At 44.1% G+C, this 18,421-nt stretch overlaps 1 protein-coding gene and 1 long non-coding RNA gene across 8 annotated transcripts in view; both read left to right on the forward strand.

Moving 5' to 3' along the window:
- The window catches only part of PCNX4 (pecanex 4), a 25,446-nt gene continuing 7,025 nt past the window's right edge, over positions 1 to 18,421 (forward strand). Inside the window, exons 1-9 of one of the 7 annotated variants that reach the window (XM_081858893.1) lie at positions 1 to 20; positions 1,647 to 1,730; positions 5,875 to 6,603; positions 7,323 to 7,502; positions 8,971 to 9,485; positions 10,845 to 10,945; positions 12,949 to 13,071; positions 14,060 to 14,423; positions 15,964 to 16,067. In XM_081858893.1, coding sequence (XP_081715019.1) covers positions 5,906 to 6,603; positions 7,323 to 7,502; positions 8,971 to 9,485; positions 10,845 to 10,945; positions 12,949 to 13,071; positions 14,060 to 14,423; positions 15,964 to 16,067 — 2,085 coding nt within the window. In that variant the 5' untranslated portion in view covers positions 1 to 20; positions 1,647 to 1,730; positions 5,875 to 5,905. Of the gene's footprint in view, positions 21 to 207; positions 344 to 385; positions 595 to 641; positions 661 to 1,063; positions 1,526 to 1,646; positions 1,731 to 5,874; positions 6,604 to 7,322; positions 7,503 to 8,970; positions 9,486 to 10,844; positions 10,946 to 12,948; positions 13,072 to 14,059; positions 14,424 to 15,963; positions 16,068 to 18,421 lie in introns of those variants that run through there. The other 6 variants (XM_081858894.1, XM_081858888.1, XM_081858889.1 and 3 more) reach the window with 6 other exon arrangements.
- On the forward strand, positions 2,982 to 5,293 carry LOC309337262. Its single transcript, XR_014154145.1, has 3 exons — positions 2,982 to 3,316; positions 3,668 to 4,136; positions 4,332 to 5,293. It is a non-coding gene; the product is annotated as an uncharacterized lncRNA (long non-coding RNA).

The raw sequence follows: 18,421 nt of genomic DNA on the forward strand, positions 1-18,421 counted from the left end.
GCCCTTTTGCGATTCGCCAGGTGAGAGAGCCTGTGGTTAACAAAGCAGCCCCTTTTTTCCTTTCCTTTTCCTTTCTTTTCTTCCCCCCTTTTTGATTCCCCCTGGAAGAAGGGAGAGAGGAGGGGAGAGGGAAGGGGAGGCGCCACGGCCGGCCATCGCCGCCGCCGAAGAAGAAGAAGAAGACGCCATTTCCCAGCCCCGCAACCTCCTCAGGAAGGAGCAGAATTCAGAGAGGGAGAAAATAAATAAATAAGCAGAGAGAGAAATAGGAATATCTTTTCCTCCCCTCCCCTCAGGCTCCCGGGGAGGGCGAAGGAGGAGAAGGGCGGGCTCCCTCGGCTGGGTGAGTGGGCGATGGATCGATATCTCTTGATCGATATCGGGGGGAAGAGGAGGAGGAGGTGCGGGTCCCCGCGGGGTCGGCGACGGCCGCTCCCTACCCTCAGAGGAGACCTATGTCGCGCGCTCTCCTTCCTCCGCTTTCCCGGGGCCAAAATGGCGGCGGCGGCGGCGGCGGCCCTGAGGAGAAAAAGGCGCGAAGAAGGGAAGGGAAGGCTCCTCCACAGGCTCCCTTCTTCTTCGCCTTCCTGTCAGGTTTCCCGCCTTTGGGGCTTCTTCTCCCTTCTCGGCCCACCCGGCTAAGCATGAAAGGCTTTTGCCGTAATAATAAACGTGTTTTTTAAACTGGCCACGGGACTCGCTGTGTGGTTGTATTTTCGCCTTCTCTCAGCCTCTGCTCCGCCCGAAAAGCAGCTCGTTTGGGGTTTTTTTCCGGCGGGGAGAGGGAGGGAGGCGCTTGCTGGTCCCGCTGCTGCTGCCAGCCGGGGTCTGGCTCTTGCTCAGCCCCTGCCTTGCCTCGGCGTGTTGCTGCCAGCCAGGGTCGGGCTCCTCCTGCTCAGCCCCTTGCTCTGCTTTTGTATGTGGCTCCTGGGTGGTGGCTGCCGGCCAGGGTTTCACACTTGTTCAGCCCTTGCTTTGCCATGCAGCTCCTGGGCTGCTGCTGCCAGCCAGAGTCTGGCTCAAGCACAGCCCCTTTGCCTTGTTTTGGTATGTGGCTCCCGGGCAGCTGCTTGTTGGGGTTGCTGCCAGCCAGGGTCTGGCTCCTCAGCCCCTTTGCCTTTATTTGGTATGTGGCTCCTAGGCGGTTGCCAGCCAGGCTCTGGCTCTGGCTCAGCTCCTGCCTTTGCTATGCAGCTGCTGCGGCTGCGAGCCAGTGTCCAGCTCTTGCTCAACCCCCTTTTTTTGCTTTTGTATGTGGCTCTTGGGCTGCTGCTGCCAGCCAGGGTCAGGCTCTTGCTCAGCCTCTTGCCTTTGCTATGCAGCTCCTGGGCTGTTGCTGCTGCCAGCCTGAGTCGGGCTGTTGCTCAATCCATTTGCCTCACTTTGCTATGTAGCTCCTGGGCTGCTGCCAGCCAGGGTCAGGCTCTTGCTCAGCCCCTTTGCCTTGCTTTGGCATGAGGCTCCTGGCCTTGCTATGACAACTTGACCCTTTCACTATAGAAACCATCAAAAGGTAGAGTTGTGGGTGTGTATTGTGCCTATTCTGTGTTTGTTAGTTCCTCTGCAGTTGCCAAGTGATGGTGGGTGAGGGAGAACGGATCTTGTTAATTGCTCTGCTTTATAACTTGTTTTCTTCTTTTTTTAAGGCTACGGATTCTCTTTAAAGGGTTGTTTCGTCCAGCCAGCAAGCCTGCAGTTCTTTTCTGCCTCTGAAATGTAACCTCCCCCAGGTATGTTGGTTTCTGCTGTGGAGTTGACCTCTGTTGACCTAACCATGTCTCTTGGTTAGGGTTGCCAACTCTTAATTGGCCATTGTACCCTGTGCTTTTTAACATTAGCTTGTTGCGCAAGAAATGGGGGTGAGCGAATAGCAAAACATTCCGTATTTGCAGATTTCTGCAAATCAGGCTGCTGAAACAGACACAGAAGTAGGGAGCATAAAAATAAATAAAGCCTGATAAGTTGGCAGTCGTACTGTGGTGCAGGTGGGTAAAGTGTTTGATTCTGAATCCCCGTGAATTTGAATCCCCTTTAAAGCCACTCTAATCTTTTTGATGAATTGGCATAAACTTCCCTCCATCCACCCCCAAATGCCACCTGTAAGATGAGTTGCAAGAAGCCTCTTTGCTTGAAAATTGGCTTTAGTTTTTCATACTTGAAGTTTATATTTTATATGTGTGATTCCCACATGTGCCTTTCTGCGTGTCTCAGTGTACACTTAGTTAGGCTTACATTCTAGTTTATAAAGAACTGAAAGCTGATGTTTTAACATTTAATTGATAAATACGCCTACATTCTAGCTTATAAACAGTCACTTAACCTCAACTGAACCTGAGCTTGAATTAAAAGCTAGGCTTCCACTTTTTGTTCATAATCCGGCTTCTTCCAATATCTGGGTTTGCACCTTTTGGTACAGAACAACTGTATGTGTGGACACACACTCTTGTGCAGTTATTAATGTATTGGGAGCAATTAAATCACTGACTGGTTCTCCAGTATTTGCAACAGGGCTAGTGTGCGACGCAATGGGGTCTAGCTTCCACTGTGCAGCAAACTTCATTATACCTGCCTCTTCCACATGAGGCGTTGACACATTTTAGTATAAATGCTGTCAAAGGAAGTGCAATTACAGCGGAACCTTGGTTGTTGAATGCTTCAGAAGTAGAACGTTTCAGCTTTTGAACGCCAACAACCCAGAAGTGAATGCTTCCATATTTGAACATGCCTCAGAAGTCAAACGGCTTCCGTGGCACGTTTCTCCATTTTTTCGATGGATTTTGCCAACCACCCATTGCTCCTCAGTTGTCGAACATTTCAGAAGTCGGAACAATTTTCTGGAATGGATTATGTTCGACAACCGAGGTTCCAGTGTAGTAGCATCTTCGGGTATTAGCAAGAAACTTTATTTTTGTCCTCATTTATGTCATTAGGCATACGTACACAGGTGTGTACAGGGGAACTGCCATAATAAAAGGACAACTCATGGTGAGTTCTGGCACCTGTTTTTCTAGAAAAATAGCACTGCCTGATGCTATCTAGCCAGTGAACAAGAGCATTATAAACATACGCAATATAAAATCATCCTCTTACAAAGCACAGAGTATATCAAGTCCCTGTTGAATAACCAAGGGACAGACTTCCGTAATGCTGGTGCAAACATGCTGAAGGCCCTGTTGCCAGTCACTACAGCCTGAACATATGGCTCCACCAGCAAGCACCCGTCATCTAAGCACACATTCCAGAGGTGCTTTTAAGCCAGACCTGCTTCTGATTTGCCAACATCTTGGGCCCATATTGGAAGGCGTCTTATACTACTGTATTTTTCACTCCATAGGGTGCACCTGACTATAGGGCTCACCTAGTTTATAGGGGGGGATGGATCCCGCTCGCTGTCTTGGCTTCGTTTTTAGCCGTGGGGCTGGGGCGAGGGAAGCCCGAGCTTCCCCTGACCCCAGCCCCCAAAACAGGTCCGGGAGCGGTGACGAGATTGCATGCAACCTCACCGCCGCTCCCGGAGCTTGCAGTGCTGCTCTCCCCGGGCTTCGTGCTGCAGGCTGCTTGCAGATAGCTTCCTGAAGCCTGCATTCGCTGCATAGGACGCACACACATTTCCCCTTCATTTTTGGAGGGGGGAAAGTGTGTCCTATAGAGCGAAAAATACGGTAAGTCTTGCCTTAGTTCATCTAGTCTGACACTGGTTCTCTCAGAAGGACTTGGGCATCCTTCCTGGCCTGGGCGCCCGAGATCGTTTTCACAGGAGATTCCACAGAATTTTATTCCTTGGCACGAGTTCACCAACGGTTTTCTGGTGTGGTGTTCTATTACAGGCAATTATCCATTTACACACGCTCAATACGTGTGTATTGAGCACACATGCATTGTACTGGAAGTGCCCTGAGAAAGTAAAGGACCAGAATAGCGTGGGGGCTGAGCGGGGTGTTTGCAGGATTTTACAATGGTGTTTCAAATATATGCAGTTTCAATTAAACACATGGTGCCCCTTGCATAAATGGTGGGTTACCTGTATTCCCATTCTGTTGCTCTCTTCTACCTGCTAAGCAAGCCTAAGAGTAGTAAGGCATCATGAAAAACTAGGATGGAAAAGCTGAATTTCTCATCTGGGGCTAACTAAGTTTGTTCTTGGTATAAGCTTTCGTGTGCATGCACACTTCTTCAGATATACTGAAACACTGAAGAAGTGTGCATGCACACGAAAGCTTATACCAAGAACAAACTTAGTTGGTCTCTAATGTGCTACTGGACAAATATCTCGACTGCGTCAGACCAATATGGCTACCTACCTGAATCTAGATCCTCCAAGGCTGTTGAAGTCCAGCATCTTTAAGTTCTTCACTTCTGCTCTAAAGTATGTGTTCTCTCTTAAGACAATTTAGCTGCGTGCAGCAATTTAAATTTTATTACTGACCAGCTGGGGATGAAAACCACTAATCAGTGGGGTAAGATGACTGGCAGTGGTACATGGTAGTGATTCAGAAAGGCCTGTGTCCATAGTTCGTAACAGGCAACAATGCCTTTATTTTGTAAATCCTGTGGTAGTTCCCAAGCAGAAGATAATGGATGCTGATTACCAAGACACTTAAAGGTATTAAATATTATAGTAGGAAGATTTGAAAAATCACTTTGCTTTCCCCCCCTCTTGCTAGTAATAAAAGATAATTTAAAATGAAGCAGGCTGCCCTTAAGCAACGCAAGGCAGGTGAGGTTTAAGGAGTGTCTAGGTTAGTGCTTCTTGTTCTATGGCCACAGATACCAGAAGAAAAAGCAGATGTAATGTTGCAGTTGACCAGGAGAGAGCTCATGTAGTGAGACGCTTCTGGGAAGAAGGCTCCCCTCTGCATCAGATAATGATGTCTTGATTTGTGGTCATGCTTGAAACCACTGAAACCGCTCTGTGCTTGCATGTTGTTCCGCCGATACTGCATGGCCTGCTGGATAGTAATGTCAGTTATGCAATTATAAATATACAGAACAGTTCCCCTAAAGCAGCGGTGGGGTACCTGTGGTCCTTCAGATGTTTTTGGACTCCAGATCCCATGAGCTGCACTCAGCATGTTCTATAATTGGGGGATGATGGAAGTTTTAGTTGAGCATCTTCCCAAGTGCTACCAGCTCTCACCTGTGGCTCCCAGAAACTGCCAGCATGTGACAGTGGAACAGCCTCCTTCAAGAGGTTGTAGTTTCTCCTTCCTTGGGAGTTTTTCAAGCACAGGTTGGAGGGCTATCTGTAATGGATGCTTTAGACGAGATTCCTGCATTGCAGCGGGTTTGACTAGATGACCCTTGTGAAAATTCCTATCACAGGATCCCTTCCAACTCTAGGACTCTATGATTATATGACAGCGGCCACACCCCAGGAAACAGGGGGGGGGGTGCGCGAGGGGAGGTTGAGCAAGAAGCACTACAGGGAGTTAGAAGCTGGTAGAATATGCCCAATGGTCCCCCCCCCCCCAGGGGATGGTTATTTGACCTAAAGTTGCTCCAATCAGGGTTATGGAGAATCTGGTTTTTAGAATGGGGCTTTCACTTTAATTTTTTTTGAGAAATGCTGTTTTATTATTAATACAGTGGTACCTCGGGTTAAGTACTTAATTCGTTCCGGAGATCCATATTTAACCTGAAACTGTTCTTAACCTGAAGCACCACTTTAGCTAATGGGGCCTCCTGCTGCCGCCGCGCACGATTTCCGTTCTCATCCTGAAGCAAAGTTATTAACCTGAAGCACTATTTCTGGGTTAGCGGAGTCTGTAACCCGAAGCGTATGTAACCTGAAGCGTATGTAACCTGAGGTACCACTGTATTTAGAATGGCACTCTTATTAGTAAAATTTTCCTTTTGTCCCTTTATCCTCTTCAGAGAAAATGAGATTCATTCAAGGTCTGAGTGAATGAGAATGGGCCCAGATGTTCCTCTGCTGAACGACCACAAACAAGAATTCCTCCTGAAACGTTTTCCACAGACTGTTTTGGGCGGCCCTCGATTTAAATTGGGACACCCTGCGCCTCTTTATGTCTACGTGAACCAGATTCTTCTCTTCCTGCTACCATGTCTTCTGGGAGGTGTGGGGACGCTGCTCTACCAACTAAGTATTCTGCAAGACTATTCTACAGCTGCTGTCTCTGGAGGACTCATGCTAGGTGCAGCTGTTACTGTCCAGGCAGCAAGCCTGTATGCAAAACAGAAAACGGCTTCGGTGGAAAGAGTGCATACTCACAGTACCCTAACGGATGAAGATGAATGGGAGTTCTCTAGTTGTCTGGGCTCAGAGACAGTCAAATTTATTATTCCAGGCAAGAAATACATAGTTAACATCATCTTTCACTCACTTCTCGCTGGGGTGCTGTGTGGCTTAGGAACTTGGTACCTTCTACCTAATAGAATCGCCTCATTGTATGGAGGTAACATTGGAGGAACTGTTATGATCTTTGTCTTTGGTTGGGTGACGGTCTGCATTGGGGAGTACTCCTTAATTGTCAATACTGCTTCAGAGACAGCTACTTACCAAGCACTAGACACTTACGAAATTGTTCCTCTGATGAGACCTTTCTACATTTTTGTCTTCTTCGCAGTGGACCTCACTCACAGGTAAAAATGTGCTGTCCACAGCAGTGACTGCCTTAGAAGATTTTAATTTATTTTTTGCTGTGGAAGCCAGGTGTAATGGTTCTAGGGGTTGCTCGTGTGCAAACCGGTGCAACACCTGGCTGGGTTGCCTGAGTGAACCTTTTCTGTCCGGACAGCCACTCACCCGTGGCTGTCTCAATTGCTGGCAGAATCCGTCAGTGGGCGTTTCTTGAACTTCTTCCAGCAAAGAAGCTCTTTGACGCCTAATCTCCTCCTACTCTCCCTGCGCGGAAGCCTTCTGCGCAAGGAGGGTGTAGGCAGCGGAGGACCCTTACTCTCCCCGCTGGTCCCTGGCAAGGAGTCATGGGACTGCCTCACCGATTCCCCCATCTGCCCCCCTTCTCCACTGGTGCTACGCTGATTCTCTTCCCCAGAAGATGGGCTGCCTCTCCCCATCCCGGGACGCTCTCTGAGACCCCTCCGGAGCCCGCTCTCTCCCTCCGGCCCTGATGGCAGTTCCCTGACACCAGGTTATAATCTTTTAAACAAATCAGTACTTTTTACTGGTCCATCTTGTGCAACATCTTTCTGTAAACATTTGTATTTAGTTACATATATTGAAACAATCCGTAAGAGGGCTCAAAAACTCTTCAGCAAAATGGTGGGCAGGGCAATGCGACTGGATGTAAAAAGCCTGTCTTCTGTCACAGAAATAATACATATTTCCATTTTTTGTCCAGATTCATTGCTGATGTTCCAGCTTTAAAACTGGCAAACCAGATTTTGCACGTTGTGTTTTTGTGTTTGCCATTCTTGTGGACTCTGGGAATTTTGCCCCCACTGGACGCACTTTTTCTCTGGGGAATGGAACAAGTGTTGGAGCTTGGTCTAGGCGGTTCACCCATGTCAAGTAACACAAGGTAATCATTGTTTGGCATAAGAATACACATTTATTCCTCTTCAGTTTCATTCTGCTTTATGGGTTTTTAAATGCATGGTAAATTCTGCATTTTAATATTTTTGTTTTGTAAAAGCAATGAACAAATAGTAGTAATCTGTTGCAGCGAAAACAACTTACTTTGTGGCATCTTAAAGGCGAAGACATGTATTAAAGCTTAACCTTTCATGAACTAGAGTCCTCTTAATCGGATGCAGGAAGCATTATCCTAATGGAACTGTAAACAGTGACGTTTGAAAGAAATGGCCTGCATTTTGCATCCTCCTGAATTCATTCCTTCAAATTCCTCACCCTCTGCAACCGTATCTGCCGATTTAGGTTAACATTTTGCATATCTGTTGAAGTGAACTCCAGTCTAAGATAATTTATGCTCTCATAAGTTTATTAGGTTCTGGGGTGCCAATATATTCTTTATTTTTTTAAAAAAAACATGCAGTTCAGCAGAAGCATATCCCTAAACTACACACAGGCTTCAAAGCAAGTTTCGCAAACCCTCCAGACAGTTTGCAAAACTGCGTAGGAGATGAATTGCTAATATGATGCTCAACTCAAACTTCCAGTATGCCGCGTTGTCATCACATTGTGTATAGGACCAGGAGCATCCTTTTGAAAATCACAGTAGGTGAAGAAGCTGATCCTTGGATCTGCTTGTGGTAGAATGGAAAGGTATGAACACGTGAAGCTGCCTTATACAGACGCTCTGGCCCATCTAGCTCAGCATTGTCTACACTTACTGCCAGAGACTGTCCAGAGTTTCAGACAGGGAGTCTCTCCAAGCTCTACCTGCAGACGCCAGGTATTGAACCTGGGAACTTCTGTATGCAAGGCACATGCTCTGCCACTGAAGTACAGTGGTACCTCAGGTTAAGTACCATATTTTTCGCACTATAAGACGTACCAGACCATAAGACGCACCTAGTTTTTGGAGAAGGAAAACAAACAAAAAAATATTCTGAATCTCAGAAGCCAGAACAACAAGAGGGATCGCTGCGCAACAAAAGCAGTGATTCCCCTTGCTGTTCTGGCTTCTGAGATAGCTGCGCAGCCTGCATTCGCTCCATAAGATGCACACACATTTCCCCTTACTTTTTAGGAGGGAAAAAGTGAGTCTTATAGAGCAAAAAATACGGTACTTAATTCGTTCCGGAGGTCCGTTCTTAACCTGAAACTGTTCTTAACTTGAAACACCACTTTAGCTAATGGTGCCTCCAGCTGCTGCCACGCCACCGGAGCACGATTTCTGTTCTCATCCTGAAGCAAAGTTCTTAACCTGAAGCACTATTTCTGGGTTAGCAGAGTCTGTAACCTGAAGCGTATGTAACCCGAGGTACCACTGTATGGCTCTTCCCAAAATGAAAATAGACCCAACTCTCCAGATGTCATTTATGACTTCTTCCTAACCAAACAAATCTTTTTTCTCCCCTTTCTAGGCTGCTATTCATGTTTTTGATTTCTGTGGGAACAGCTGTTGCCTCTTATTTCATCCCCAGCACGCTTGGTGTCATCCTCTTCATGACTGGATTTGGATTTGCATTGAGTCTTAACTTAAGAGAAATTGGGTTTGCATTCAAGTGCACTATGATCAAATTCTTAGCCTCCGACAAGTTTACAAAGGCACCTGGCTGTTGTGGGACCCAGTTTGGATGGCGGGAATTTGTTTTCTATTTGACTGCATTGACTCTGGCTCTCCTGGAAGCTGGCCTGTTGCACTCCTTCCTGGGTCCTCAGGCGTTTTCTAAAACCAGCCTCCAGGCTGTTGTGAGCTATTTGCTGATGGCATTGCTCCTTGCGACGTGGATTCTTGGACAGATTCAGGCCGTGTACCTGTTCGGAATGTTGCGAAACCCGTTTTATCCAAAGGATGTCATGACTGCGAATGTATTTGTGGAGAAACAAAAGAGGCTTAAGAAAATTGGTGTGCTCAGAAGGATTTTGCTAGCTGTAGGTAAGAGAGCCTGCAGCCTTCTGTATTATGTATAAGCTGGAGACCGAAGAAAGATCATGAAATGTTCTACACGTACATTCCAAAATAACCCACATTAAGTGGAGCCAAGGCATTTAAATCTTAATGATCTTAGGGCTTACTGAATAAGTGTTCTTTTATAAATGCCACATTCTGTGGAATATACTGAATTGCTGAGTTCTCACTTAAAAATAAGCTTCGATTTAATGGTAATTCTTAGATTCTAAAGCAGGAGTGAGAAACCTGTGGCCCGCTAGATGTTGCTAGACTACAACTCCCATCATCCTTAACTATTTGCCATGTTGAGTGAAGCGAGTCCCCACTATATCTAGAGCACCAAGGGTCCGCTAACCCAGTGCCAATCTAGAAGAAGGCATTTAGGAGATAATATCTGATTCTCTACCTAAATTAGTCATTCAAATAAAATACAATTTAGCTGGTGTACTGAATTTCGGAATACAGTAGAAGAATTGAATTGGCCATTATCTAGCACAGAACTGTAGAATTTAAGGCATATGAAGCAATGAAAAACAATAGGTTTTAATATCAAAGGCAATTGATTGGGATATCTAATTTGACATGTTACAACTGATTTCAAATGTTTCAGAACATCCCTTCTCTCCCCCTCTCCCCAATTTGCTGAATAAAAAACTTGTTATAATTTTTTTCTGTATAGTATATCACTTCTCTAGCAATTGGCAGATCAGTCTCATTATACAAAACGGCTACTGGATTACACTGACTTCAGAAAGTGACAAAGACATTATGTCAATGCCCCTTGCAATAAGATTTTCAAAACAGCTTACAAAATGAAACATAAAATTGCTTGACATTAAAACAAAGTAAGAACCAGTTATTAAAAGTCAAAACTGTTAGCACAACACTAAGGTTGCAGTTAAGCATTTTCTAATGAGGGATGAATGTCTGCCCTCTCAATTTTGAAGAGATGTTAGAACATAGACACCTATCCTGTAGACACCTTGCATTTTTGCCAGAGATAAAAGCCAATCTGGGCCTTTCATAAGATCTTGGGACCAGTGAGAGTCAGCTAGAGAACGTCAGCCACTTGAGAGCCACATAACATCAGTGTAAAAGATTTTTAAAGGCCTGATAATCATTACGTATATAATTCCACTTTTACCTGCATGCACAAATTTAAGTGCACTGTGTTGAACTCTGTTTTAGTAAATGAAGCATTCATTGCTGCCGCCTGAATCCCAAATAGACAAAACTCTGTAGATCATGGTTGCAAAATCTCTGTTCTGAAGCATGCCCCTTATGTATATACTTCTTGTATAAGGAAAAACATTGTGCATAATTTCTTTTCTCTTGTAATTTCAGTGTCTCCATTTGCTATGATAGCGTTTCTTTCCCTAGACAATTCTCTGCATCATCTTCCATCTGTATATGTTTCCATTGGATTCTCAAGAGGCTTTAGAATGGTAACTTTTAAGTATTTTGTTAAAAAGTTTTAAAAAAAAGCACATGGAAGAAAAGCACTTACTTTTTAGGGAAGATAGAATAACAAATGGATGTGAGAATTACATTTTCCAGTTCCTGAAAGGGGATATTTATTCATAATAAGGGATTTTGACCCACGTAATCTGGTGGTAGACAATGTGACTTGTATGTTCACTGCCCCAAGTTTAAATTTTAAGTATCTCTAGTTAAAGAGTTCTTAGGTAACATTGACCTAAGTCATTGTTGGTCGTTGTTTGGATTTAGGCAAGGGATTGCTCTCTGCCGCAGATACCATCCTGTATTGTGGAGGGTAAAAGACTGGCCAGCTTTAACGTTGTTTGTATGGATTACTGAGATAATGCATGCAAAGTATTTTGACTACTTGGAAAGCATTAATAGAGCACTATTTATAAAGTGCTTTTCCTATTATTAGCCAAGGTTCACTCTAGCTTACTGGTTTGATGTGCCGTGTTTAAATCTAGATGTATTTTGTGTCTGGAATATTGCCATGGTCTTGTATGGAGTTATCTAGTGCAGAATTCAGCTTGCCAAGTTTGAGTTTATTGCTACTTTTTTCTTTCTCTTCTCCCCTCTCTCTCTCCGCTCCCCCCCCCCCACACTGTTTATCACCATTTTGGATGTGCTGTTGAGAACATGGGGGAATTATACGGTCTGAACTTTGAATTCTGAGAGAGATACGAAAAAAGCTGGCAGTGGGAGCAGCTTGTGCGAGTAATTTCTTGCTCTCCGTTATGGGCTCTGTTTGTCTGACTCTGCCAATGCTCTATTGCCCAATCCCATTTTATTTTCCTCAGGACCTGAGTAAATGTTCCAGATTAATTGAAAACCTGATTCTTGGAATTAGAGCAAGTCACACAAAACAAGCACATGGTGGACTGCACATGTTGTTCTTAGCCTAAGGCAGTACTTCTACAACCTAGCAGTTCAAAAGCACGTCAGTGCAAGTAGATAAATAGGTACCGCTGTGATGGGAAGGTAAACAGCATTTCAGTGAGCTCTGGTTACCGTCACGGTGTTCTGTTGCGCCAGAAGCGATTGAGTTATGCTGGCCACATGGCCCGGAAAGATGTCTGTGGACAAACGCCAGCTCCCTCGGCCTGAAAGCAAGATGAGCGCTGCAACCCCATAGTCACCTTTGACATGACTTAACCGTCCAGGAGTCCTTTACCCTTTTATTTTTTAACTTCTATAATAATATGAGAATTACTGTATGGGATAAAAATGGCAAACAGAGGAAAGACCAGCAAATTTTAGGCAGCATTAAAAAAAAAAAAAGACACTTGAATAGATCTTTGGTGGTCAGGCACCCAAAAACATATGAGAAACTCCTGCAAAACAACAACAGAGGAATAACAGCTTTGGGTTGTATACAACACTGCATGAACAGTGTTCCAGTTCTGAGGGCCTTCTGGCCGTTCCCTCACTGCAAAAAGTTACAGGGAACCTGGCAAAGGGCCTTCTTGGTAGTGGTACCTGCCCCGTGGAACGCCCTCCCATTAGATACCAGGGGATGTTAAGGGGGAAAATAACTATCTTGAGTTTTAGAAGACATCTGAAGGCAGCCCTGTATCAGGAAGCTTTCAATGCTAGATGTTCACTTGTGTTTTTATATTATGTTGAAAGTTTTTATATTATGTTGAAAGTCGCCCAGAGTGGCTGGGGCAACCCAGTCAAATGGGTAGGGTAAATTATTACTATTAATGGGCCTCCATTTCCTCTCGTCCCCATGTGCTTCCACGTACCTCCAAAATCTCCTCTGTTAGGTCTCCAGAGCAGATTTTGAGGGTGTACGAGGGGGCTGTAGAATACAAGTGAGGAAGGCACAGTTCTGTGGTACACACAGAATTCCGTTGCATGGATGGAGCTGCAGCGTTGAATATAGCCCTTTTTATTTTAAGTATTAAACTTCAGATCAAGAGTGAGATGAACATATTGTGAGTCATTTAAGTAATCTCTGTTCCAGGTATGGCAGGATACAGAGCATGCTTTGTTGGATATGGTGGTGGTGTCAACTGTGCAGTTGCTGGTGTTCAATACTGATCTTTGGTGGAATAGAAGCATTGATACGGGAATCAGGCTCTTGCTGGTAAGTCTGATTTTATTTGTAGCTTCCTTCAGCATTTCTATTCCTCCTTTCATATATATATATGTATATGTACCCGTGAAAATCTACGAAAGCAAATATATGTGTATGTGTATATGTATAGGTATAGGTATAGGTATATATCCCAAGGTGGTGAAGCAAGTAAGCAGAAATTAAAGCAAATTATTAAAAGGCCAATTAAAAAATAAACAAGTCAAGAACAACAAGTCAGAGTTGGTATCAAACAATGGCACTGTCAAAACCTGTTTTTAAAAGGTCAGACCTGCCTCTTGGAGAAGGTTAAGTCCTAGCTGCTCACCAAAAGGCAAGCAGTAGTTGGGCCAGGGAAAATTTCTGTAGCAGGTGCCACCACTTAAAAGGTCCCGTGCCTCATGCCTTTCCCCCACCCCCAGTGGACGCCAAAAAATTGAAAGCAGAAAACCTTGTACAGAGATTTCTCTGTTGTGGCACTGCAGCAGACTCATGTGAGTGTGGGGTGGTTCTTAAGATACTCTGGTCCCAGGCCATACAGAGTAGCTCTTAAGATAAATTGATAACCCAGACAGATGGTATTTGATCTGACCTACATACTCCCAATTAGCATTGCAGCCATGTTTTGGACCATTTTGGGCTTTCAAACTACTACATGTATGAAAGTTTGTTTGTTTTTATTTGTAAAATTGTATTTTAACACTTGCATCATTTTATTCTTTTAAGACATTTAGAAGCCTGTTTTGGGATTAAGTGGTATGTAATAATAATAATTAAAAATCTTATGAAACGTGCTATTGCCCTTCAGCCCTCCCCTATTCCTTCCCAAATAGACTCCTATTTTGATTCAAACCAGAGTTAGGGTCAGAAAACCATGTGACAACCAATTCAAGCTTGATAATTATATTCTGAGGGCATTCCAACAACTTTAGCAATACAAAGTGCTGTAGAAGAGCCAACAATTTAAAGAAAAAATGATATGCTATTTCTGTCCTGCTAGGTCGGAATAATCCGGAATCGACTGTTTCAGTTTGTTTCAAAACTGCAGTTTGCACTTACTGTTCTCTTGACATCATGGACAGAGAAAAAGCAACGCCGGAAGTCCACTGCTACCCTGATTACACTCAACATTGTCTTCTTTCCAGTTGTACTGACCCTCATATTGCTATCTGCACTTCTGTCTTCCCCCTTGCTGCCCCTTTTCAGTCTCCCAATATTTCTGATTGGCTTTCCAAGACCTATCCGAAGTTGGCCGGGACCTGTGGGTGTGACGGCCTGCATATGTCCTGACACCATATATTATCAGCAAATGATTCCAAGTTTGACTACTGCATTGCAGTCAGCACTGTCCAATGGTAGCCTGGGTAAGTAAGCTTCAAAACAACTTTGTCACTCATTAGATCACATTTTATCATGTGCTGAAAACTGACCTGACTACATGGCTATGAGGCCAGTTTGAATCGGACCTTTTATACTCAGAAGCCTCCAGTTGATTGTAGCAGCTGTGGCCTCTAAAGGCTGCTACAGCTGAATGGAGGCTTCTGGGTATGTAGGGTATGGTTCAGTCCCATAGTGGTTACCAGATCTGGAAAATGATTTTCTCATATCAGTAAATGGATACAAAAAGCAGGTGCAATGTAAGAAGACTATTCTTTGTTACTAGGGTTGATGGGTGGGGATCTCTGTTAGACATTTTCAAAGGTAAGGGGAGAAATGCAGTAGGAAACCTCTTTGGCTCACATTGGAGAGTGCTGTGCTAGGGCATGTATGCCTTGGGGATTTAAATGATTTTAAAAATTAATTATCAGGAAAAAAATTACCTGGTCTTTAATGGGCGAGGCCTTGACTAGACACGTCTTGGCAGGATATCACTTTATGTTTTAAGGTTAAGGCGTATTTTATCAGTTTTGGCAGCTATGCACAATTAAGGAAACCTTTACAAAAATGTTAGCAAGAGAATGCACTCTATTAGCTCAGCAGGATAGAAAAGGCTATTTTAAATTTTAACTAATGTAATGGCAGGTTTCTTAGATTGCACTTGCTTTATTCTGAAACTCCGTAGTTTTAACTGCGCCAGCTGAGATAATTTAGTAATCAGTGGTATGCAGTCAGCCGACATCTGACACATCTCAAACCCCTGCAGTTATGTGGGGGAAGTAGTTTTGCTTCTACGACAAAATAGGTTTGGTTCGATTCAGTAATGTTCTCTTTAAGAGTGTAGTTGCAAATAATAGTTGTGCACGAACAGTTGTGCAGAGCCGATTCCTCTCTCCCATGCTGGGGTGACTGCAAGAGCTTTGTCTACCAAAAGTCTCTCCTCAACAATTGCTGCTAGTGTGGCAGCCCTTTCCTGTAATCATTAAGGGTGAGATTTTGTTGATCTGTTCGGCACCACTGTATCCACTAATGGAAACAACCAATTCAAAGCAGAAAACCTCAACAGAAACTCATGACATCCATGTGTCTCCAAACGTCCATAGCTAGAATCTGTTTGTAACCTGTCGACACAACAATTTCCCCATCTCTCCATTATTTTTGAGGATTGCCATTTGGGTCAGGGTTTGTCCTTTTATTTTTCTCACTGTACCTTTTTTTAATATATAAAAAAGGGAAATAGTAACCACATGCAGCTGTGTCTTTGTAGAAACTGTGCATGTCAGTGTGATAGCTGCAGTCATGTACAGCTGAGATTCAGTAAGCAATTTCAGGATTATGGCTATGATGTAGTCTGATGTATTTAGTTTGTTACTTTAACCCCACTTTTCTGTGAATATAACAACCATTGCCTTGATTCCTGCATTGCAGGCAGTTGACCTAGATGTCCCTCAGGGTCCCTTCCAAAATGCCGTTCAGCAGTCCTGCAGCAAAAATTAATTCTTTGTGTATGTGTGTCTTTTTCAAAAGGGCTCTGCTCACCTGGCTCTCACTACCTGTGCCGATTCCAAGACAGACTGGTATGGATCCTTGTGTTAGAAAGAGGCTTCACTTATTGTTGTCTTAATATCAAGGTGACTATTGCTAAGCCTACCTGGTACCATTGTGGCAGAGGAGTAGCTCCCCCCCCCCCGGCAGTCAGTAGAAGTTGCTCTAATTTTCATGGTGCGCGAACTATCTGCTAGAGTGACCCAAGGAGGGGTAAAGTTAAAAAAAGAAAACACGCTACATGTGTGGGCATTGGATTCAGACTATCTGGGGGCAGATTTTTTTCACAAGACTATCCAATCCCTTGAGGAAGATAAGAAGAACCTTGTGACAATTTCCCTCTTCCTTCTGCAGGACCTCCGTGGAGGGTTGAGGGCCCCTTCAGAACAGCCTGGGAAGTAGCGTTGGGGGCTGTAATGTGGGTGGGAAGGAAAACTGGCCAAAAACACCCCTCTTCCTATAGCACAGCCTTCCCAAAACTTGTGCTCCACATGTTTTGGACTACAAAATGCTGCTTGGTGCTGATGGGAGTTGCAATCCAGCACATGTGGAGGGGCCCGGCTTGGCGAAAGCTGCTGTAAGGGGAGCCTGTGGTGGGTGTCTGTGCTTCTGCTCCCAGAATGGCAAGTCTGAATCCAGCCCAAGGTGTCTGATTCATTCAGAAAGCTGCTTAGCCTTTCTGTAACTCGGAAACTGTTCTTGCTAGCAAGTTTTAGATTGAATATCGCTGTGTTGCCTTCTGACCATCTCTCTACTGCCCTGCCCCTCTGTTTCCAATGTTTAGAGGCGTGTGGTGTTGCATACATAGCTGAAAATAGCCAAATCCATGCACAGGAGGGGACATATGTACCAGCTTGGGAAAACCTAAAGTTTTGCAGAAGTGCAAAAAAAAGGAGCTAACAGGAGACTCACCCCACCCCACTCCCCACCCCCAAAAACATCCCAGTTCAAGGGAAAGAATGAAGCAAGTTTTTATGAGTACGACCAGCAACAAAATGTTGCAGTAAATCCCCACTCTTGCAGGATATCTTCGGGAGAAGCAAAGGCTCAGGAGCTACGACAGTTGGATGGTGCCTTGTATGCCTCCTTCTGGGGACTCCTGCAGCTAAGCTGGTGTCAAACGTCTTGCTCTGCTTTCCTTTGGGCTACATCAGCGAGGCCGAGAGGAGGGGTCTTGTCGTCTGGGCAGCCCAGGCTTGCACCCCAGGGAGGTCGCTTCGGTGCTGCTAACGTAGCTGTTTGATTTCAACCCCGGATGCATACTCCATTGTCTCTCAAGACAGATGGATGCCAACCCAAGGCAGGGGTGGCTAACCTTTTTCCGCCCAATGGCCACCACCCTTTGGAGGGTTGCATGCCAGCTCATGCTCACATGCGTGCACTTGCAGCTGGGGCAGGTGAGTAGCCTGCACAAATGCTCAGCAGTGGGGGGGGGTGACAGAGAAGCAGCCACACATGCTTGCTCACTCAATTTCAGTACACACCCCATTGCTACTATCCCAGTTTTGCCCTGAGGTAGAAAAACACACCATTCTTGCTCTCTAGTGCTGCACCTCTTTTTCCTCTTTCTCTTAAGCATCCCTATATAGTTCATAGAGTAGGAGTCTTTTGACCACACAGCACTCACCCCTTCTCTATCTTAATAATCTCTCCAAGTTGTTCATAAACTAAGCTGTTCTTAATGAGCATGTGGCTTATTTAAAAGCAGATCTAAACCAGACCCATGTAGAAATCATGAATTGGCACCTTTCTATTCCAAAGTGATAAGAACTCTGCCAACTGAACTCACTGTGTGCATGTGTGTGTTTTTCCCCATCTTTCCACTGAGAGTACCCAAGGTGTATAAAAAGTAGAATTAGTCATAAAAACTTAACAATTGAACTAATAACAATAAACACTGATGATGATGCAGAGTTTGCAGGCTCAGAAAGCTGATATTCATGGCATTAGTGACATAGTTTTGAAAAGTATGCAAAAATGTAACAGAAAAAGGGTGAAAGACTAAAGCTATATTATGTCAAAAGTAAATAATATGTTAAAGGTGTTTAAAATAAAAGGAGGAAAGATCGGAGACATAATAGAATGATTCTAATAACTAGAAATGAGTTTTGAAAGAGGGTAAGGATTTGCTGTATTTGATTGGGTAAAGAGGAACACAAAAAAGGGAGGCGTGAGGAAGTCAAGAAAGAAGGTTAATTAAGTATGAATTTAAAAGTCGGAGATTTTCTTTTTCTTTTTAGATTGGTGTAAATTTATTCTTTTGTATTTTTCTTTTTTCTTTTTTATGTGTATTTTTGATGTTCGTTTTTCTTCATTTTTGTTGTTGCCATGTGTTTCTTTTTTTTTTGTAAAATTTTAATAAATATCTTTAAACTGCTCTTTATCAGGCAAAAAAAACAACAAAAAAACAGAAAGCTGATATTCATGCAGATGATCTTGC

The sequence above is a fragment of the Podarcis erhardii genome, assembly GCF_964252035.2.
Source record: "Podarcis erhardii genome assembly, chromosome: 1".
NCBI classification, from domain to species: Eukaryota; Metazoa; Chordata; class Lepidosauria; order Squamata; family Lacertidae; genus Podarcis; species Podarcis erhardii.